At 37.7% G+C, this 22,250-nt stretch overlaps 4 protein-coding genes across 12 annotated transcripts in view; 2 read left to right on the top strand and 2 right to left on the bottom strand.

The window, feature by feature from the left end:
• Positions 1–7: 7 nt before the first annotated feature.
• On the top strand, positions 8–2,769 carry Maf1 (repressor of RNA polymerase III transcription Maf1). The gene is made up of 5 exons (XM_070655671.1): positions 8–1,286; positions 1,387–1,536; positions 1,704–1,985; positions 2,068–2,187; positions 2,261–2,769. The coding sequence occupies exons 1-5, from the start codon at positions 1,204–1,206 to the stop codon at positions 2,331–2,333; spliced, it is 708 nt and encodes a 235-aa protein (XP_070511772.1). The 5' UTR covers positions 8–1,203; the 3' UTR covers positions 2,334–2,769.
• Positions 2,770–3,013: 244 nt separating this feature from the next.
• LOC139102027 (polyubiquitin) lies at positions 3,014–5,177 on the top strand. The gene is made up of 2 exons (XM_070655642.1): positions 3,014–3,267; positions 3,771–5,177. The coding sequence occupies exon 2, from the start codon at positions 3,789–3,791 to the stop codon at positions 4,935–4,937; it is 1,149 nt and encodes a 382-aa protein (XP_070511743.1). The 5' UTR covers positions 3,014–3,267; positions 3,771–3,788; the 3' UTR covers positions 4,938–5,177.
• Positions 5,178–5,269: 92 nt separating this feature from the next.
• LOC139101991 (NPC intracellular cholesterol transporter 1 homolog 1b) lies at positions 5,270–12,785 on the bottom strand. The gene is made up of 23 exons (XM_070655554.1): positions 11,510–12,785; positions 11,126–11,337; positions 10,904–11,034; positions 10,677–10,812; positions 10,411–10,600; positions 10,201–10,293; positions 9,896–10,113; positions 9,676–9,774; positions 9,396–9,595; positions 9,037–9,237; positions 8,630–8,834; positions 8,417–8,533; positions 8,155–8,335; positions 7,962–8,089; positions 7,591–7,845; positions 7,304–7,467; positions 7,074–7,189; positions 6,865–7,007; positions 6,496–6,692; positions 6,097–6,328; positions 5,910–6,023; positions 5,613–5,775; positions 5,270–5,542 (listed from the first exon to the last, which is right to left on the bottom strand). The coding sequence occupies exons 1-23, from the start codon at positions 11,730–11,732 to the stop codon at positions 5,532–5,534; spliced, it is 3,729 nt and encodes a 1,242-aa protein (XP_070511655.1). The 5' UTR covers positions 11,733–12,785; the 3' UTR covers positions 5,270–5,531.
• A 2,241-nt stretch (positions 12,786–15,026) lies between these two features.
• The window catches only part of Sif (still life), a 34,806-nt gene continuing 27,582 nt past the window's right edge, over positions 15,027–22,250 (bottom strand). For all 9 annotated transcript variants that reach the window (XM_070655535.1, XM_070655537.1, XM_070655544.1 and 6 more), the window contains 4 exons: positions 21,997–22,184; positions 20,957–21,342; positions 20,650–20,871; positions 15,027–20,502 (listed from right to left, as the gene is read on the bottom strand). In XM_070655535.1, the coding sequence (XP_070511636.1) occupies positions 20,324–20,502; positions 20,650–20,871; positions 20,957–21,342; positions 21,997–22,184 (975 nt within the window). In that variant the 3' untranslated portion in view covers positions 15,027–20,323. The remainder of the gene's footprint in view (positions 20,503–20,649; positions 20,872–20,956; positions 21,343–21,996; positions 22,185–22,250) is intronic.

The raw sequence follows: 22,250 nt of genomic DNA, 5'->3' as shown, positions 1-22,250 counted from the left end.
AGACGGCGTATAAGCGTTGTATGGATGTATATGTAAGTACGTATGTGCCGCGAGCTGACATCGAGTCGCAATTGGAGTTGGTAAACTGACCGTGCTCGCGCGCAGAGAAGGTCGAAATTATCGGGCCGAGTTTGACAAGTGCCATCGCGCTTCGAGGCAAAAGGAGGCGATCCCCATCGATTTCGAAAGTGACCGTGACACCGCGACTCGGGAGTGAAACCACAATGTTCGTGATTATGGATTGTTATCGTCACTAGCGGACGCTACGCGTAAACCAGTGTTTTGGAATATATCGCGTATACACATACATATACGTCTCTCTGCCGATTTTTCTCTCCGCGTGAGAGGCGAACAAGCTCTCGAGGCTGAGATTTGACATCTCCTGTCAGTCCAGGAGCATCCTGAGAAATCGTCCTGGTCCGCTGCGCATTCGGCGCGCGCGTGTGTGTGTGTGCCTGCCTGTGTGTGCGCGTTTGTTCGTTCCCTTTTTGCGCGGCTTTCGCCGAAGAGACACCAATTTCAATTCCAGAAAGCTAGGATCCCGCGATCCCGCGGTTTCGTCATAAGAGAAGGCAAGCGCACCTTTGTTTATCAGGCGATTTGTTGCGTCGCGTCGCGTCGCGTCGCGTCATTGCTCTGTGTCTTTCTCCCTCTCTCATTCGCACGCATCCCGTGTGTCCGTCTCTTTCCTTCACTCGGCGCCATCCGAGTAGCAGCGTAACGTAGGACAAGTACTTGCGACTCTTCGGGGAGTGGAGGGCCTTGATCTCACGCTCACCAAGCTCGCTCTGGAACCCGATCACCTCCCCCTCCTTCCAAATCCTTAATTAGCTATCTGTAATGTGCAAGTACAGCAAGGAAACCGGGAAGACCACTACGTCGACAATTAATCTTGTACACTCGAAAAGGAAAGGAATCTTCATACACATAAAAGAGATGCCCTGCGACCCGATAAGTCCAAGAAGTCAAAGAAGCTTCCTAACGTTTCGCTTGTACTGAGCGGCCTGGCCGTCGACAATCTGAACGTATCTAGGAGCCGCCTGAACAGCGAGCAACAAAGGACTTGTGACAGGGTCGCAAGATGTCAATGCTGTAAGTCGGGTAGGCCCGGCTAAGGAGGTACCGACGCAGCAACACTTTCCAGCTCTTCAAGGCAGAAACCACAGTTTCCTCGTGTAGTCTGGAAGACCTCCGTTATCCAGGATGAAGCTTCTGGAGAATACACACTTGGAAGCTATAAATAGTGCCTTGTCCATTCAAACTGGAGACAGCAAGATAATCGGAAGGTAGCGCCAAGTGGTCCTCTTTAATCTTGAATCGAGTCTACATACTTATCTTGCACTGTCACGTTATTGTTTACACGATACATTTTCCTTATTCTTGCAGAATCGAGAGTTACTCTTGCAAAATGACAGCCAATGACAAGCAGCTGTATAAACGATATAACGCGGAGCAGGGAGGTACACCACATGACCTGCAAGCTTTATCACCACCACAGACATCGTTGGGAACGTCTCCAGCTCAGGGATGCTTGAGGTGTCTATTTTTGGAGACATTTGTTCATTGATTCGTACTCCCAAAAATATTGATTTAATGTTAGCTATCTCACGCCGATTGCGTTTAATTTTTTAGATAAGATTTCGTTATTTGTCATGAATTGATAATATCTTTAACGTTTTTTTTTTTTTTTTTTTTTTGTACAGTCGTAGCATTTCCGGAGATGAAGAAGGACCGCTCTGTGACACAATCAGCAGGAAAACATTATTTTATTTGATCGCCACATTGAATTCAACCTTTAATCCGGATTACGATTTCTCAGACGCTAAGAGTCACGAATTCAGCAAAGAGCCAAGTTTACAATGGGTAATGAATGCAGTGGACGGTAATCTCAACGCCACTGCGGGTGATCATTATCGTTCATTACGTTCCGCTCTTTGGGCGGCCGTTGACAAAGAGATATCGTTGCACGGATGTGATATTTACAGGTAAACATTTAATTCTTCGTCTTATTTTTAACTGAAAAAAAAACAGGAACTATATAACTGAGCAAACATTTTTTTTTTGCAGTTACAATCCGGACTTTGCATCAGACCCTTTCGGGGAAGATGGATGCTTGTGGTCTTTTAATTATTTCTTCTACAATAAAAAGCTAAAGCGCATCGTATTTTTCACGTGCAGAGCGATAAAGTAGGTTTGAAAACAAGAGAATATATCTTATTTCTTTAACCTTGTAATGCGATTTAATTACTTTATTTTGCAGCCCTCTTTATGTACCGGATTCTGGAGTAGGTAGCGACTTCGCTATGGACGAAGATGACGAAGATGGTTATTAGATTATTCGCACATACACATACATAAATTTATATTTGCAATTCTTCGCTTTAAAACTTTGAATCTTTGTAATATTTCTGATTTTTATTATGAAATCAGTCAGGACTGATTTTGAATATTGTTTTAGAATTTCTGTGTTTATCAATCGTCACTAATACGTCACTTGTGGCAAAAATCTCTTTCTTAGATGATAAACTGTCATAGTTTATTAAGTAATATTGACATACCTTCTAACGAAATCTCTCACGAGAATTTCTTTTAAGAAGTAGATTATAAATACATCATATTACATGTATAAAAAAAAAAAAAAATTCTTACAAATTTATTAGAGCAAACTTTAAGAAATCTTCTCTGTCTTTGTGATGTTACTACTGACATAATATTAAACATATATTTTGAAGGCAAATTGTACGTAATAAAATCCAATAATAACTGTTATATGCAATATTTTCTTAGTCATAAAGTGATATCACTGCTGTAAGGAATCTTTAAGTTACATAAATATTTGATTATTTGTTTCGTCAGAAAGACATTTTGATTTCTTTAATCGTTAAGGGAAAAATAAAAGTAATATAATAGAAAATATAATTTAAATGCAAGAAATAAAACAAAATTAAAATTATACGTTTTGCGTATATTTAAAATTACCAGGCAAGCAAGAGTGACTAGGGGCTGTATTCAGCTCGTCTCTTGGCGACGCATGCGTTGAAAGTCCTCCTAAATCCTGTTTTTTCCGCAGTCCGCAGCGCCTTGAGTCGCGAGATCGAGGCGTTCTAGTACTAGTGGTACTTCGAGTGAATAATTTACTCGTGCCTTTCGTATAGTTGTGAGGTCCGTGAACGGTCATCTCGTCCTCTGTGCATTTTTTGTCGAAGGCATCGAAGCTTCATCTGCAAATAATCGCGAGTTAGCAAGTGCAGATCTATTCGACTTCAGGTAAGCGATCGGTAATTGATTGTTCTGCAACAAAAATACGTCGTCGCTTCGTCTGAGATATCCTGCTTCTCGTTGACGCAAAGTCCATTTCCTCGACTCCATTTTGTTAAATTATCCTTGTACGATCGATGCACGTTAAATATTAGGTTTGTAGCTGCGATCCTTGGACTTCGTTTCTGTACAATGTGACTTTTAACTTTTTTTTTTAGTCGCATTTAATGTTAAGTAAAACGCCAAGAAACGCAATCGCGTCATTTTGTCTTTTGTGACGTTATCGAACAAATGAAAGCGTCATATGTTTGCGGATACGTTACAAACAGAATATAGATTCCTTTGTCCTCATTTCTTTGTAATCCAAAACGTCTCGACGAATTCTAAGTAATGTTAAACAAGTCAGAGTCAGAATTCGATGATTAAAATGCATTTTGTACAAAAACCTGTTATATTTAATAAAATATATTACATTATGTAAAAAAGAGAATTTTTTCTTTTACCTATTACAGATTTATAGATCCATAATCATGCAAATCTTTGTGAAAACTCTGACCGGGAAAACCATCACCCTCGAGGTTGAAGCTTCCGACACCATCGAAAATGTGAAGGCCAAAATCCAAGACAAAGAAGGGATCCCTCCAGATCAACAGCGTTTAATCTTCGCTGGCAAACAACTAGAAGACGGCAGAACTTTGTCCGATTACAACATCCAGAAGGAATCTACACTTCATTTGGTTTTGCGTCTTCGTGGAGGCATGCAAATTTTTGTGAAAACTCTTACCGGTAAAACCATAACCCTCGAAGTCGAAGCTTCTGATACCATCGAAAATGTGAAGGCCAAAATCCAAGACAAAGAGGGAATCCCTCCGGATCAACAGCGTTTAATCTTCGCCGGCAAACAGCTCGAAGATGGCAGAACTCTTTCTGATTATAACATCCAAAAGGAATCTACGCTTCATCTGGTTTTGCGTCTTCGTGGAGGAATGCAAATTTTTGTGAAAACTCTTACCGGTAAAACCATAACCCTCGAAGTCGAAGCTTCCGACACTATCGAAAATGTGAAGGCCAAAATTCAAGACAAAGAGGGGATCCCTCCAGATCAACAGCGTTTAATCTTCGCTGGCAAACAACTGGAAGACGGCAGAACTTTGTCCGATTACAACATCCAGAAGGAATCTACACTTCATTTGGTTTTGCGTCTTCGTGGAGGCATGCAAATTTTTGTGAAAACTCTTACCGGTAAAACCATAACCCTCGAAGTCGAAGCTTCCGACACTATCGAAAATGTGAAGGCCAAAATCCAAGACAAAGAGGGAATTCCTCCGGATCAACAGCGTTTAATTTTCGCCGGCAAACAGCTGGAAGATGGCAGAACTCTTTCGGACTACAACATCCAAAAAGAATCCACGCTTCATCTGGTTTTGCGTCTTCGTGGAGGAATGCAAATTTTTGTAAAAACTCTTACCGGTAAAACCATCACCCTCGAAGTCGAAGCTTCCGACACTATCGAAAATGTGAAGGCCAAAATCCAAGACAAAGAGGGAATTCCTCCGGATCAACAGCGTTTAATTTTCGCCGGCAAACAGCTGGAAGATGGCAGAACTCTTTCGGATTATAACATTCAAAAGGAATCTACGCTTCACTTAGTTTTACGACTTCGTGGAGGCGCATTCTGAAAATCTACAGAACAGTTCAATAGTCGTAACTGAATAGAACCAGTAGTATTGAAATAGTATTAATTACTTTTTTTAAATTTTGTTTAAAATCCCTGCTTCAAGTTCATATCTACGTAAATATATCTATAATACTACTTTTCAGAATATTAAAAATTTATTTGCATCAAAATATGAACAAGAAATTGTAATCCAGACATACAAATGGATGTACTCATGTTTAATAAAGATGCCAGATCAAGATTGATGTCTTTTGAATAATTTTCTTTCCCAATACAATGATTTTAAATGATATATTTTTCTGTATTTCAAGTAAGGAAGAAAGGAATAGGATATTTTCGCAAAAAAATATTTAATGTACAAATGCAAAACATTCGATGAAAGATTACACTTCAATTTGACTATAGTATGTGTGATTATATACATGATGATCGTGACATATTAATTATTCAGTCTAATACACATACTAATTAAAATTTCATAGAGACATGTTTGAAATAATTTACGCGTTAATTTAACTAATAACCTCTAAATAAAAAAGTGACGTGGAATAATTTCCATTGCTGTGTTGGTCTTTCTTACGCTTTGTAATTATTCCTATACAGGCCCTGTAATAATTAATTATATTAATATGCCGCAACATAAAATTTTTATTTTTAACGATCGTGCGTCACTCACCTATAAAGCTTAATAATACTGGTAAGAATATTAGACCGTGCGCCGCCCCGAATAGAACGATCCCCAAATACATTCTGAAGTAAAAAACTCGGAAAATTTGCGACTTAGCGAATGCTAACACCGCAATTCCAACAAACTTCGTCAAAGTAATCCCAGAGAAAACCTAGAAAATAGCGACAAAAATATGAAGTAGATGTATGTATAAATTTGATATTTTACTCATTCAAACGTCAAGAAATTTTTTGAATATATTTAAATTAGTTACCGTTTAGGCTTCTCAATTTTAATTAAACTTACAGAACTTCCCATGACAGAAAGGGCTTCCGATGCTTTACCAACTCTCGTCATTGCTACTGAAGTGATATAGGAGTGTACTATATGGCTACAGAATTCGACGGAAATACCAGCCGCCTACAAGAATTTATACTTTAGCGTGTAACAGTACAATAAATTTATTACCCAATGATTTACTACTTATACGTACCATAACTAAATTTACGAGAGAAACTGCATTTAAACTAACGTTCCACCAGTACATTAGACCAGCTATATCAATTATTATCATCAAGACGGTGAAGACAACTATCACTGCAGAGAATAATGATAATCCTGTGAGAAGTAACGTCACCACGAAAATCACGGCGAGAGACAAGCCTATTGACGTCAAAGTTTCTTGCCAGATGGTTAAATATTGCTCATAAAACACGTAGAATACACTGAAACACGCAACGAACAATTTTTCAGTAATTAATAACTATTAATAGCATTAAAATTACCGAAATAAAAAATAAATAGTTTATTTCGCGAGCTTATTTATTTTTTAAGATTAGATATTTGTTTTTAAAGATATGTAATTTTATTAAATTTAATATTTATTACTTACCTATATGGAAAGACTGTAATTTTGTAATCAGTTACGTTAGCTTCGTTGATAGTGTTTGTGATATTTTCCGATATTATCCTGGCAGCTCGCAGAGCTTCATACCAGTCGGATGACTTTTTTAAAGGCGTATGATAGCCCATGAAATACGTATCGTTTACATCGGTCAGACTGAATTCGTCATAATAAAAATTCATTCCCTGTTCAAGCAAGAAATTTGATTACTGCAGGTCTAATTTTTTTAAATTTAAATTCTTATTGCTACGTTTTGGAAATAGAAAAAAAAAGGATTCTTTTGCGTAATAAAGATTATATACATATTTAATAATTCATTAAAACGCTAAAAAAAACTTTCAAATAATGTTGACTTACGTCGAAATAACTGGCTTTACCAGCTTTGGCACACTTTGGATCTGGAACATCATTCGCAAAATAAGGAACATATTTTCTAAAACTTGTCTCGTCAGGACGAGAAGTATCCTTGTCGATGACGATATCGCATGGCTTACAATACTCTGTAAATTAATTAATTATGTATATGAAACTTTCACGACAATGATAATGTTATTTGAAGTCAATACCATTGCTGTGCGGACAAAAAGAATCATTGGTCTCAAAATATCTGCAACAGCCAATAATAGTCGACCAGTCGAAATAATCGTCTATCCATGATGAGGCTGCTCTAGACAAGTAGGACCTACAATTAATAGACAAAGTTAATAGACAAAGTTTTTTCTATGTGTATAACATTAAAAAAAAATCTTTTCTGCAACTATCTTTAATTAAACATTTTGAATTGAAAGATACGAACATGGAAGATTCATTAGCAGCCGTATATATCTTCGTGTACAAGGAATCCGTATTACATCCTTGACCGCCACATATCAGATTTTGTACCTCACTCTTGCTATAATTCAGGCCTTCTGTTACAACGAAATACACGGGTGGACCCATTGACAAATAATCTTCCATGTACTAAAAATATATTAGTTATGAAAGTTATAAGTAACGTTGAGAATTGTAACAATAACAAAACAATTTACATTGTTTGATTTTTTTAATTTTAGTTAATTTTTTAATTAATTAATTTATCTTTACTTGAAAGTATTTAAGAACGTAAGAGTCTTCGGGCATCGAGAGCTTCTGGTCCATTCCAATTTCGATTTGAGGAAATACTATGATATGAGTAGTGAGAACGGCGACGAAGACCACTATAACGACCATTCTGACCGGTGTCTTCATCAGAAACGGCGTGTAGGTGCGATCAAAAATTGTGTGAACGATACCCTTGCGTTCGTCATCGTTTGAATAATTCTCAGTGGAAACGCAACATAAAACGTCCAGGCGATTATTCTAAAAAAAAAATTATTTATGTTAAAAATAAAGGCAAGTCTAGCTTTGAATAAAATATTAATTGACTAGAAAAATTAAAATTTTTACAAAAATTGCGATAAAGATTTTTAATTTACCTCAGCTCTTCGAGAATCGAGAGATAATAAAGCGATGAAGGCCGTTATTTGAAGAAAAAAATTAATTAAAATTGATACCGAAGCATACATTGCGAAAGTGTTGACCGCTGGCATTGAAGAAAATGCTCCTGAAATTTTAATTTTAATTTTAATTTTAACACTCACAAATAATTTATATATTTTATTTACGTACCAATCAGGAAGCAGAAACATTCGGACGTGCTGGTAAGCAGCATCGAGGGTCCGACTGCGGCTAAAATCCTGCCGATATGCTCAGGAATTGTTTCGTCAATGTTTCTAGGATTTCTTTGATGATTTTGTACTAAGATAAAAATGTTGTCAACTCCGACTGCCAGTACTAAGAAAGGAATCACCTGAATAATAATTTACAATTAAATCGTTTTGTAAAGAACGTTTGTTGTCAATTATGTAAGTTTTAAAATTAATTACGATACCTCGATTGTGAGCAAGGTGGTTGGTACACCAATGTAGCCAAAGATACCGAGGGAACAAGCGACCGATGCTATAACTATAATAATCCCACCAACGCTCAGTACGATTCTGCTTTCGGTCTAAATTAAGAAATTACGATTGAAGCGTTTTGCATTATACATTTATGTGTTTCATAACTTTTGTAATATTGATAGTAGATAAAATAAAGAACTTACGAAACAGCCAACAACGGAAGCCCTGATTTTGCCAAGAGCAAGGGCGACGTAAAGGAACATGACAAGGTAACTAATCACCATCGTTATTATCTCTGCTTGGGACGTTCTCTCTAGTTCGTCTTCTATCGATTTTTCAGTGGACCATGCGACGTCCATAAATTCAGGTCGATCGTTTTTGTTCCACTTTTCCATGAAATCGAGGAAACTAAAATTTACAATAATTAAGGGATTTAAATTGTCTCATGTCTCATTTTTATGATTACTAGAACAAATTATGCACGCGCGCTATTTTTTAATATAATTTTATTTTTATTTTTTAAAAAATGTTTTACTAAATTAAAAAAAAAAAACATGCGTAACGCACTAACTTTTTAAGATAGGATTATTATTTTTTTTTTTTTACATACCGTTGTTCCCATTTGATGACTGGTGCGAGGTCCTTTTCATTAACCGAATTTTTTACTAGAAATGTTAAAATTAATGCGGTCGATTTAATGTAATCCGAGGAATCATATTTGAATTCGCCTTCTCTCAGAAAGCCTCCAATTGCTATGGCAGGTATTATAGGTCCCTTGTACGGCGCTAAGCACTCTGGATTAAAAGAGTTTCTGAAAAACAATTTTTTTTTTATTAAGAATTAAGTAGGATAGAATTTTCTAAATTATTTTTATTAAACAAATAAATATTGTCATTATTGTTTTTACAAAGAACGCTATTATTGAATAATTTATCGGACAAATAAATGTATAAATTAATCATTACTTACTGCATACATTTGTACAAATGATCCAGATAATTGATCTCATATTCCTCATTCTTTGTTTCATTAAAAATCTCAATGCTATTTTGAAAATATCCCCATACACTTTGCACAGTGCAGAGGTCTAGAGTAACTGGCCCACTAAATTCGTTCTGCACCGGAGCATAGCAAATTTTTTCCAATCCCTCGTCGGATTCTTGACCCAACTGTAAACATGAAAAATATTAATTAAATCTGTATTTCACCTGGCACGTTAAACAACAGTCTTTTAATTTCGTCGGCATACTTGAAGAACTTGCTGTTGCAGATCATATACTTCTAACAAGAACTCCTTGTTAAATACTGGTCCAAATTCCATAACTCCGATCGAGGTGTTATGGCTTATCTGTTGACATACGTGAAAAAATGTTTACGTTAAAAATATAATATAATCTGATAATATCAGAGATTTTATTCGAATTAAAAAATGCTACAGCTACTAATTGTTGTCGCAATAAGTATTTTACCGTATCGAGATCGACCGATTTTATGAAGATCTGTTCGGTTCGATAAAACGGCTGAAATCGATTGTCGTAATAATCCTTTTCTATTCTCGATCTGCTGTTTGGTGCTGCCCAAATTTCGATAGGATTTACCGTCACCAAAATGTAGTTGATTCCATAACTCAGGCCAAGAACGACGTATGACAGCGCGAACAGAGTGATAATAGGATACTTGGTGAACGCTGTTGAATATCACATAATCGTTAATATTATTAGATCATAGCAAAACGTTATACCTCATACAAAATACACTCGAAGACGATAACTACCTCTTCCCCACGCAGCAAAGACTACCTCAAAGACTTTTTGGTAGCTTTGCCTCCAGTTTTGTTTTGTCTCTTTTGTCGACGCTTTGAGAGAACCTAAAAAAGCAAAAAAATTTTTAAGAAATGCTTGAAAAAGTTTTAAATATTAAACAAAGAAAGTTTTTTTTTTTACATCTAAAATTAATTAAGAATTAACTCTTCTGTTATTTGTACCTTTTCTACATTTTCTCAGCAAGGTGTACGTGCCACCTACTATAATCGTGATTAAAACAACAACTATAGCCGCTACGACCCCGTATCCGTTAAATTCACCAATCATGAACGTATCTTCTGGTTTAATTTCTATTTTCGTGGAAGGACATGCAGTGGGACAGTCGACGCAACTGCAGGCCTTGGACGCGTTCTAGCAAAGCAAAAAATTTAATTATAAATTTTATTTTATGTAAGAAATAAAAAACATTTTTTTTTCTTGTACTTACGTCGTAAGCTTCATGGCACTCTGTGGTCGTAAAATTCCACGGCTCCTCACCCCATTCATCAGCTTTGTCGTAGACGTATGTCATTTGGAACGGGACGAACAAGTTTGCCGAGGCATCGCCCATGTACTCGTACCATCTTAAAAAAATCGCACAATATATCATATTGTTTGTGGTTCCCTTATTTATTGTTTCAGCAATCGTATGCGCGCATTGTCACGCTTACTTACAATTTTGGAGAACATCTGCTGGCTCCGTGGGAGCCGCAAGCCAAATCCATGCCCAAGCTTCCGCTAGTAGGATTGATAACGTTTTTGCAAGAATCGTACGTTCCATTTATGAATGATTCCGTGACATGAATCTGAAATACAATTGGCAATTTAAATTGTATTGCTGTTTCATCTTTGAGATAATTAAAACAAATTTCGTGAGAGCTAAAACTGTTAAATTACCTCAGATTCGGTGACAAACTCGAGGCCGTTTTCTTCTTCCGACTTGGTCACCTTCACGAATCGACCCTGCTCGGGGCTGCAGGTCATCTCGCAAATAAAGCGATACACATTTCTTACGCAAGTCGGACACCTGCCAAAAATATTTTCCGCCAGATTCATACTCTGATCCATTGTAACGATCTGTTCGCTGTCGCAGCACGTTATCGGTGACTCTACAAAAAAAATGGAATATATTTTAGTTGCATAAGTACGTGTAAAATAAACCCTCAAAAGTAAAAATCTTTTTTGGCATTTTTTTTTCTTTTTATTATTAATTACGCGATAAGAGAAACGGACTTTTCAGCATAAGGTTTTAAAGTTTCGATTAAAAATGTGCGTACAAACCATTCTCTGATATATCGTCGAAGAAGTGTGGACATCTCTTTCGCAAGAGAACCTTGGCCGTTGCATCCGTGATCGGCTGGGCGGTGATATTCTTTGCCACACACATTCGCGGCAATAGAACCCCCATTCCACATTGACCGTGCCACGAACATTCGTATTCATCTGCCGATACCAAGACGAAGCACAGCGCGAAGAGAAGACTGAGCGCTTTAAACCGCGTCATAATTGCAGGAAACTATTAATCGAGGGATTTACACAAGAGGATGTCTCTGAACAGCTCGATTCCTGTGTCCCGATGATTAATTGATAATTAATAATTAATGTCTTGAAGCGAGAACTGGACTCGCAGCTTCAAGACGTAGTCGTTATCGCGGCGACAAATCACTCGCAAGGGAGATTAACGCGACAAATATCACCCTACGGTAATTCGGTAGTTATTGGTGCAAATTTTCATTTCGCGCTGCCGTCCATTTCCACGTTCACACAATAAATCTCTCCGCGCGTTAATTGTCCGACACCTTACTCATTTGAATATCAGACAGCTTATTACTCCCGTTACAATATAAGCGCCGCCGCGATTTGCGAGACTGTCGAAATATCCATTGATATTTCTCTCCCCGCATTGAACGGACAACTGTTTCAAACGGCCGGCACATCATCATATCGAATTGCGTTTATCAATCCACCCGGTAGCTTATCACCGCCGGCAAGAGTTCCAATTTGTTATCGATGATGGAACGTAACGCAATCAATAGACGCATAAGAATTGATCTTCTCAATTGTTCAATCGAGATTGAATCAGGCGTTAATTAATTAATTCATGCATTCACAAAGTGAGTAAATTAATTAAACTCAAAGGGAGAAATTTAGAGAATAATTCGAGTACCCAGAGCTCAAGTATTTTACTTACATTGTTTCATCTGCGATACTTATTAATTACTTAACCCAATCAGAAGTATCAAACACCTGTGAGTTATCGATATCTATCTCATTGTCTCTACATTGTATCTCGTGAAACAAAATGATAAAAGCTTTCCGCGTTAACTTAAAAAAATGCTTTTAAAAAGCAAAATGTAAAGAAAAGCGACGAACGCAGTCCTTAATAATTTTTTTTTTATTTTTTAATCTTGATACTGTATTTTTATATTTCAATTTTAAGAAGTGATACTTATCGAAAAATCGATTCTTAATAAATACCAACATCATTTGCAACGGCTCTTAAAATGCGCTCACTACAGAATATATTATAAATTTTTACTGAATAAAACACCAATGAATTGCATAGCAATTAATTAAGAATGTAATCAATCCGATAACTCCACTGCGATATGATAAAAAAATAGAACCAGATTAGTTAGCAGTGCTCGACGGTGGCGGAGATAAAAAGAGAAGGGAAAAGGCAGGGCTTCCATAATGAATAATCATATTTTAATGACTCAATGATTGTACAAATGGATCACTCTTAAACGTCTCCGTATACAACCGAGGAACAATAACAACGAATATAGCAATCATCGTAATCATAATATATCCCAGTTCTAACGTACCGTTTACGTAACGAGTTGAGAAAACGTAAAGGGTTCATTTTTATACTCTCTCTATCTCTCGCGCGTACCATATACATATTTCTGCTCGTGCACACTGTAACGTTTAATCTCATTCTTGGTTCTCGCCGCTTCATCTCGCGTTATGTTCAACCCAAGAAGGAGACTAAGTCTCTGTAATATATTCACCGGTTCCTTCTTATCTCGTTTCCCCTGGAAAGACTCATTACACCGTTACATCGCTACTTCGTCTTCGTTTCGTTATCACCCGCCCCCGTCCTTTCCCTCGACTGTGCCCCCTGACGTCACCTCTTTTCTCTCTTATATATCCTATATATTTATATGTATAATAATCCTACCAATTTCCCCCGCACTTTCCTTTCAGACTTCTCTCTCACCCCTTATGTTCTCATAATTTTTCTCTCTCTCTCTCTCCTTCTCTTTCTTTTTCGTTTTCTTTCACCCTCAATATAGTATTCTCGGTACCCCCAATAAACACCCAAGGTGTCGCCCTAATCATATATACCCCCAAATATTACTATGTTCAACGGTAGCGATAAAGTTTATATATATCTATCAATAAAATTTCTGGAAGAATGTCAATAATCATACAATAGACGATCAATCGTTCGATCCACTGCGTACCCGGGGCTGGGGAGGGGGAGGGGGAGCAAAAAGTATGAAACTCGATACTAGGCCAACTATTCGGATACGTCTCCGAGCTAGAACGTCTCGACCCTGTTCGATTTTTTTTTTTTTTTTTTTTTAATTTATTTATTTCCTCCTAACTCGTCGCCGAGGAAAGTGCGCAAATGTGAGGATCCGGCGGAAATCGCGAGCAGCCGATAATTCGTTCAACCCTTTTCGCATTTTTATGCGAATATATTCAATGAATAGTCCAAGAAATTTCTGGCAGCGTTTTACGAAAGTCGAGCTACTTGACAGCGTAATTTTTAAGATAATTATTCAATTAACCGCCTTCGATGTACACTTTTATATTAATTAAAAGAAAAAAAAATTCTTAAAAGTTAACGAACCGTAATATCGTCTGCGTTTCTTCATTCTTTTTCTTATATTATTCCAATATTAATGCATACGTGGAGCTTCCATAATTCTACAAACGATAATATAAAGCAAATAATTTTTAGAAAGAATACAAAGCGTAAAGTCATTTTCGCGTATCTCTGCGAACAGCTGTGGTTGAATAAACCCTCAACCTTTGGTAATGCCGTGTTTTCAAACTCGTAATGAGATTTCTTAAGATTTCTTAGGAAGATAAAATATCTTAAGCTCGATTAACTCCGATTAGAAGACACCTGGGCGACGATAAGGTGGCGGCGGCTGAATGCTTTTCATCATCTGTGTGCGTACGTTAGACACGAAGAAAGCAGCTCGTTTCGAACATGCACGGCAGACAATCGTGCTTACTACATTGTTTACACAGCTGCGCAATGGACTTTATATTTATCAGAGATACAGCGTTCACGTCGGGATAATGATAAATCGATTTCGCTTTTATCGCAAGCCATCTGTGATAGACGTCCAAGATTGTTCTTCGCGAGACTCTACACGGAAAAGCTTCGTAGGTTCATGAAACTTGTTGCCTATGGAGCAGCGGTATCCTCACGATATCACGATAATTATGATAAAAAAAAATTAAGAAACCAAGCCGTGCGAAAAAGGTGACTCCTCGGTGGGTCGCGCACTTTCCTCAGCCTCTTTCTCTCGAATGTCCTCGTAGATCCTCCAACGGGAAGAACACGGGGGTCGAGGAGAAAAAGAAACATCGACTCTCGCTCGGAGGCGTGCCTCTCTCGACAAAATTTATACAATAAAATTTATATATAGTAGACAATGCAATAATTCGAGCAACAGAAGTCCTCTGTAAATTGTTTTTTTTTCTTTTTTTTTCTTTTTTTTTCCCTTAAATCTGCACGTATGTTCTCGCCTATAGTAATTAGTAAGTAGGTATCTTATTTTTTTTTTTTTTCGCTGTCTTAACCGATGCCTTATTAAATATATTTTGTGTTGCTGTTTCCTGTACGTGTCTCGTATGTAACTTGTACGTGTGTGCATGTGCTACGTGTATCTGTTCGTATCTTTAATTCCTGCTATCCCAGTTTCTTGATACAACGAGCACTTGAACAATATCGATAAGAAAAAGTCAAATAGTACCATTAAAACTTGACTGCCTTAATTTTTTTTCCCCCCTTTTTTCTAATGACTAAATTAAATTAAAATACAGAGAAAAGTAAATTCTTCTGTGTTAAATACAAGGAAATTATTTTAAAGTGAAATTTCCATTATCTTAAACTTTAGGCAGCGACTTTCGAATAATTTGTATGGGCAAAAATTAATAACAACTTTGTTTTTCGGCATTAATGCACCGCTTATCGCAAGTAATCGTTCAGAAAAATCGAACTGCAAAATCACAGAATTACTCAAATCTTGAGATAATAATGTTATCTTTCTTTTGATGCGTTAAGTTTTTACACAAATTTTTGTTTGTTCGAATCGAGATAGTGTTCTTATAGAAGAACAGTTACTGTCGAAAATTTTATGTTCTCTTTTGATGTTAGGCATGATTTTTTAGTCAGCTAAATTGAAGACCACCGATTACCAATCGTCAAAGTGACGTTCATTAATTACGACAAGTCTCCATTAAATTTTCACCTTTCGACGAACTCTCGCGCTTGAACACTATAAAGTCAGTCTGATATTAATCCTACTAATTATTGCTATAAGACAATTTTGGCACTACGTTCATCACATATTTTCCCAGACATTTGTTTCGAAGAGAATCCGGCTTGTTTTTTTTCCGAAGAACGTGTGTCTCGTCAAAGAAATTTTTCTATCAAAATAAATTAATTGTAAAGCGTCACGATTTTACAGTTCAATTTTTACTGATATTTCTGTCTTCTGTAAGGCTCACTTTTGCATAGGATAGCAGGGTCCGTAACGACATACTCGATTTCAAGTGTAAGAAAAAAAAAAAGAAAGAGTTCTTGTCATTTTAATCGTCGTAAAGGGACGTAATTTAATTCTCATATTCTTAATTTCTCGAAAATAGTTTAGAAATTTTGTTCTTTATCGACAAGTTCAAATTTCCTTGATCAAACTAAACGTATACAATAAAAAAAAAAATACATTATTAGATTTGTAATTTAAAACGTACATGAAAAGAACAAAATTTCAATTTGAAATCGTAAGAAATAATTGGGTGTCACAAGCTGACGAGTTTCACGACTTAATGCAGCTTTTGTAAAAGTACGTGCGTGTCACCGAGGTATCCGTGATGGTTTATAAAATCGTAAGAAATCTTCATTTAAATCACGCATGTTAGATGCGTGGTAACGCGCTCGAGATGGAAGCAATATTACAGCGTTCGATAAAACATACATTACGGATAAAATTCACGGGGTTCGCGCAACCCCGCCACGAAGGAGAAAGGAAAAGGATCAAACGCGTCACCCGTTCCCCGTCCTCGCCGTTTCTATGCACACTGTACAATAAGTATTCCGTTCGATATAGTTTGTATAATTACACCCCTCGGAAATATACTAATAATTGACGCGATTTCGCGGATACGTATTAACACGACATTCTTCCCTGAAAAGCATTAAGTGGAAAAATTCGCCGAGCTGTGCAACCCTTGGAAATTCCGTTTGCTCGATGTTTTCTTTTATGACAAGAGCCTCTTTCTTCTTTACTAGATATCGCGCGCAATATTGACAGCACGATTCCTCTCGTTCATCTTTATATAAACTTATAACGTTGTAATATTATAATATAACGTAGTATAACATTTTATTCTTACAATGCTGTAATATCGTGGTGCTTCGGTATTATAATATTAAAATCCTGTACGCAAGCACGAAAGGAACCTGACGAGAGGCGCGTCCGATAGGATCGCGGATCGTCGCGGATCGTCGCGAATCGCAACGTATCAAGTGTGTGCGTATGCGTCGTGTATCAGTACTCGATTTGGCTATGTCAAATCCCGTTGGTTAGCAATTAAATCCGTATTTGCCCGCGAGCGGAAGACGATCGTCAATTTGAAGCGCAGAACGAAGACGATTTCTAAACGATACGCGCCTATGGTACTCCAATCAATTCCCGTTATCAGTAACGCCGTGAAAAATCGTTTGATAATTACAGGGCAATACCGTATCGGCGCGATTGGTATTAATGTTAACATAGAAGCGAGTACGGTGTCAACATGCATGACCCGAGACGTTGTCGCGCTAAAACGCCGGGTTGACGTCGAGGAAGATCTAAGCTCGCAATGTACGATTCCCTGTGCTGCTAACCGGTTTATCGTAGCAACCCGATCGGTGCTAATCCCGCAGCGGAATCACGGGTAAAAGAACGATACCAAAAAATCGGAGGCTTCCTCGATCGAAGGAACCGGCGCCCCGGGCGTCGTCCGGTTCATCCCTTTATTGTCCTACTCGGGAAACACGGCCACTGCGAAATTTCCGAGCGTCTTCCTTCGCGTTCGGTTGGACTAATCGATTATAAGTTATCGTGTGCGCGATATCCACATCCCTCGAGTACGCGTACGGATGGTGATGAAAGGCGCCGGAGAGTCCTCGGAATGTTCTCGGAATCTCGACGAATATCCTGGGTTCTTAAGAGTTTCTCGGGACATTTCTGAAGAATATTGCCGAGAAGATATCCGAGGACACCCTTAGCTCCTACCACCAATTGTGCTTGAACATTTGCATGTTGTATGTCGAGGAGTGTTTGCGTATGTGTTCATGTGTGTATGTGTGTGTATAATATATTTTTTTTTTATTTATATTTTTTTTTTTTTTTTTTGGTTGTAGGTATACGTCTATGTGGATACTTTCTGTCGTCTAATTTACACGTATTTATCCCTCGATACCATTCTTAGTTTATCGTAAAACCCATTAACAACTCGGTATATGTATCGGATTATCGTGAAAGGTTTCGGTGCCAATACCGTTTCGCCGTCCCCAAAATTTAATATGTACGTTTTAAAGGATGTGCGCTCTCATCCCTCACTTTCGCTCTTTTTCTCTCTCTCCCATTCATCCCCATTTCCTTAATTACGGATCTTCAATGCGTCTCTCGGTGCATCTTGCTTCACAGCTTCGATCTTGAGTACTTCTTACCCATTACTCAATCACACTCTCTATCTCAATTTTTCTTTTTCTTTTCATTTTTTTTCACAATCACGTATAGACTTTTTCACTCGCTCAATCGCTCTCTTTTGTATTTTAAGTAACGTTAAAAATAAAGTCTGCTATATTGGCGAGGATGCTCGACCCTGAAAACAGGTTAACACGCGGCGGAACGTTTTCTTTTTCTTTTTTTTTTCGGGAGAAGTAGGGGATGGGGACCGTGGACGACGTTATAATTCATGCAATTCACAAATCTACCCTTTCTCTCTTTCTCTCCCACATAATATTCCATATATATATAGTATGTATACATACATTTTCTGTTCGTCGCCTACGTATACATACGCATGTGTGTGCACACATGTGTATGTATGCGCAGACACGCGTAACATATCTTAACTGATTTCTTTTTAATCGCTAAGTCTTATTCGCTACGCGCGCGAATAGCTTCTTCGAGAGAACTTCTGTTTCCTCTTCCTTTTTCCCCTCTTTCTTTTTTTTAATATTTTTTATTTTTTTATGCAGATCTTATAATAAGTTTCTCTCACGCTGCTTTTGCAGCCCTCGCGTCATTCAGCGATCGTCAATGGCGTGACGCGCATCACACGACGGTTTCATATAATAATAAAAAAATGAGGGGATGTGGGTCGTGGGAGCGTGGCGGAGCAATGGGGAACAACGTAACGAGCGCGCCTACGCGCTTCACGCGTGACGCGCGATCCTGTGACACGATGTGGACCACAACGTGTGACGATAATTATCATTACATTATTTACAGAGTCGATTATCTCGCCGGATCGTCCGCGCCGCCGTCCACGCGAAAACGGGATTGACAGGATCGAAGGAGCCTCGATCGTCGGCGATCCTCAAAAGGACAATCGAGTTGCATGTCGTGACCCGGCGATATTAAAATTACACCGATGGACGCTGTTAAATAGAGATTATACATTCGAGAAGCGACGACACGGCCCATCATTCCTAAATCCCTCAGGCACGTTGCGCTAACAATCTCGATTATTTAATCTCGCCTCGTAGTTTCTCCCTTTTCTGTACGTATATTTATATTTATTTATATATATATATATTTTTTTTTTTTTGCAGAATAGAAAGCGTTTTATGTTACAAATTATTGGCAAATATAAAAAAATTATTTTAAGTTTGTAAATCAATTATACGAGTATAAAAATGAATACCAAAACCTGCGTTTTATTTAACTTTAAACGCACAGTTTTTAAAATTCCTTATATTTAATAAAACTTTTATAAGCCTTATATTAAAACTGATTACTGCAATATCTTGCAATATTGGCAATAAGATAAAAAATAAATAAAAAAAGAGAAAAACCGAAGCTATATATGTAAAAATGGGCAAACTTAAACAATTTATTAAGTGCAATAAGCGTCTAAAAATTCAAATTCCCTGTTGTCTCAATCCAGTCTTACGCTCGATCGCGAAGAATTAGATCAATTAATTCGTTAACGATTTATTTCGTTTTCAGAGCTAGCGATCTGCCCGGCATAAACTCGGTCTCAACCCTCTAAGACTTCGTTCGCGTTACGATTGTCAAAATCAAAACTATTTACCGTAAGTTTGACGTTCTTACTTTAATGACACACTCCTTATCTTAACTTTAATATTACGTCGTTAATATTTTTTTTTTTTTGCGTTTTTTTTCACTATTTGAATATGTCAACCGCCAAGAGACGTGACGAAGGAGGAAAGAAGAAATACTCAGATCCGATCGGATCTTCCATGGCGAGGAGTAAGTCCCCGATCGAGCATCTCGCTTGCTCCAGTACAAATAATACAGTCGACCGCGTCGCACGCATGCAAGCACATACGGATTCCCTGCTGGAAGACGAAATGAGGAAGAGAGCAAAGGGAGAAAGCGCAGTCTTCGCAAATTTCCACGTGGGCGGCGGGATGCGTGTACCTCGCGCATTATCACGATTATTATAATAATCGAATAATTATCTCTGTGTTATTACACTCGGATCGTCGTGGTAATGGGTGGGTGACATCGGTGGCGATGATAATGTTAGTAGTGGTCGTGGTACCGGTCGCGTTCAATGGCGGTGGTAACTTAACGTTATTATAGTGAGTCAGCCTCGATATTATTCAACTTAAACGTGATTATTAAAGTTAGGTTGTTGAGCACAATTATTGATTTCCATCAGTGACTTTCGGGAAGCGCTTTGGCTCGAGCCCATGTCCGTAAATTCTCCGGCCGACTTACCCTTGCGCGGCAACGTGGTGGCCTCTCCCAAGGAGGGTAGCTCCCGTGGCTTCCAAATCGGCGAACCTGATTTTGAGAATCAGTGTCTTACATTTTTAAGCAAATAAAAAATAAATTATACATATATTTTAATTTTAATTCATATTTAAAGAATAAGGTGGTCTTGATGTGAGTTTCGGCAGACATAGAAACATCAGCGACTAATATACTTACCAAGTTCTTTGACGGTGATGGGTTGATAATTCTCAGGCTGATGGGAAGACTGAATTAATCTAGCCTGGCTGCCAGTACTTCCCGCCGAAATTGTCGATGTGGTACTTAGCGTCAGATGGTTAGGTGTGCGGCCGAGGTTCGTCTTTTTTTCGCCTAAAAAAGCTTGCGAGTCTTCCTCACCTTCCGACTTTGTCCCTGAATCCATTTCGACTTTTATCTCGCCTGAAGTAACAGCACAAATAACTTTGCTCATAATAATTCTCATTATAATCGACCTATTTTTAACCAAACGAGAGTTTTGCCTTACCGGAAGTGTCGCTTATGGTTTTGCTCCTGGAGCGAAATGTTTGCTGCTGAGGGGCAGGCGCGTCCTCCTGATCTTTATCTTCCGAACTCTCATGCTCCACTTGCTGTTTCGAGTGGCTATATTTACGTCTGTGCGAACTGGACAACAGCTGCTGCTTCATCGCTTTCTTTGAGAGCGTACCCGTCACGGCATTTCCGTTTTGCGTTTGGCCTTGGCCGACCTGCTGCTTGTTAAATTTTTCGACGTGACCGGTCGACATTCGAGGCGTCATCGACATCGGCGCTTGACTCAGATTCTGTTTCGTCGAGGGTATACTCATGTTCCTCACCGACTCGCGGATAATCTGCCGGATCGTCTTCAGGAACGCATTACGGAATTCCGTCGTGCTATAAAAAAAAATTGAAGCTAAAGAACGACTCATTTAATCAAGAAACACAGTAGTGCTTCGCGTTAAATATTCAAGTTCTTGCGACAGTCTAAATAAATGATGTCCGACGTTAACCCTTTTTTAAAACTTAATTGTTACATTTGCCCGCCTCTTAATTCTCTTATCATTTATACACCAAAACAACGATGTTAAAAATTAAATAAATATCTTGATTCGAAATATTTAACTAATTTATTACAAATATATTTTTAGAGAAAAAAAAGCATAGCACATAGATATAAATTTTATTTTCGTTAAAATAGCGAAATATATCTGTTAGCAAAAAGATGAAATTTGATTAAGACATGGCAAAATCGATTAAACAAAATAATATTTCATTTAGCTGCAATTTATTTCCAATATTTCTCGTTAATTTTTTACTTTGATTGATAACTGTAGTAAAACTAATTTGTGTCGCGTAATTGATTGCAGTCAAGTGCGACGAATAATTGCTACGGATACAGGTCAACCAGTACATTTTATTTCGTTTCACCTTACTGTTAAATTTAATATATAAAAGTAATTTATTTTTGTAGAAAATTTATATTGGATCGTTTAATTTGATATTTATTTTAATTCAGATAGAAAGTTTAGGAAAATAAAAAGAAAATACCTGTTGGAAAGCACGTATACTTTCTCCGATCTCCTTTGTAATTGACTTCTTAGATGAATCAATTCCCACAAAAAGTGAGACTCCATATCCTTGGCGGAGCTGGCCCTGACCTGTACTTCCGTCACCGGGATCAACACCTGGTAACGGATAATTTCTACTTCGCTGGAATTAGCCTTCGTAGAAACTCCCTGAAAAAAAGCATAATCACCACTTCTTGAGTATCAAGTGTTGCAAAGATCAATATAAAAAAAAAA

Source organism: Cardiocondyla obscurior, linkage group LG04 (genome assembly GCF_019399895.1).
Source record: "Cardiocondyla obscurior isolate alpha-2009 linkage group LG04, Cobs3.1, whole genome shotgun sequence".
In the NCBI taxonomy this organism is placed as follows: domain Eukaryota; kingdom Metazoa; phylum Arthropoda; class Insecta; order Hymenoptera; family Formicidae; genus Cardiocondyla; species Cardiocondyla obscurior.
This window is presented reverse-complemented; position numbering and strand designations above follow the sequence as displayed.

Coding starts and splice junctions, on each gene's coding strand:
- Maf1 (XM_070655671.1), top strand. CDS start 1,204: ATGAAGCTTCTGGAGAATACACACTTGGAAGCTATAAATAGTGCCTTG. Junction 1,986..2,067: donor CACGGATGTGATATTTACAG/GTAAACATTTAA, acceptor TTTTTTTTGCAG/TTACAATCCGGACTTTGCAT. Junction 2,188..2,260: donor TTCACGTGCAGAGCGATAAA/GTAGGTTTGAAA, acceptor TTTATTTTGCAG/CCCTCTTTATGTACCGGATT.
- LOC139101991 (XM_070655554.1), bottom strand. CDS start 11,732: ATGACGCGGTTTAAAGCGCTCAGTCTTCTCTTCGCGCTGTGCTTCGTC. Junction 9,238..9,395: donor CATTTGTACAAATGTATGCA/GTAAGTAATGAT, acceptor ATTGTTTTTCAG/AAACTCTTTTAATCCAGAGT. Junction 8,336..8,416: donor CCACCTTGCTCACAATCGAG/GTATCGTAATTA, acceptor ATTATTATTCAG/GTGATTCCTTTCTTAGTACT.
- LOC139102027 (XM_070655642.1), top strand. CDS start 3,789: ATGCAAATCTTTGTGAAAACTCTGACCGGGAAAACCATCACCCTCGAG.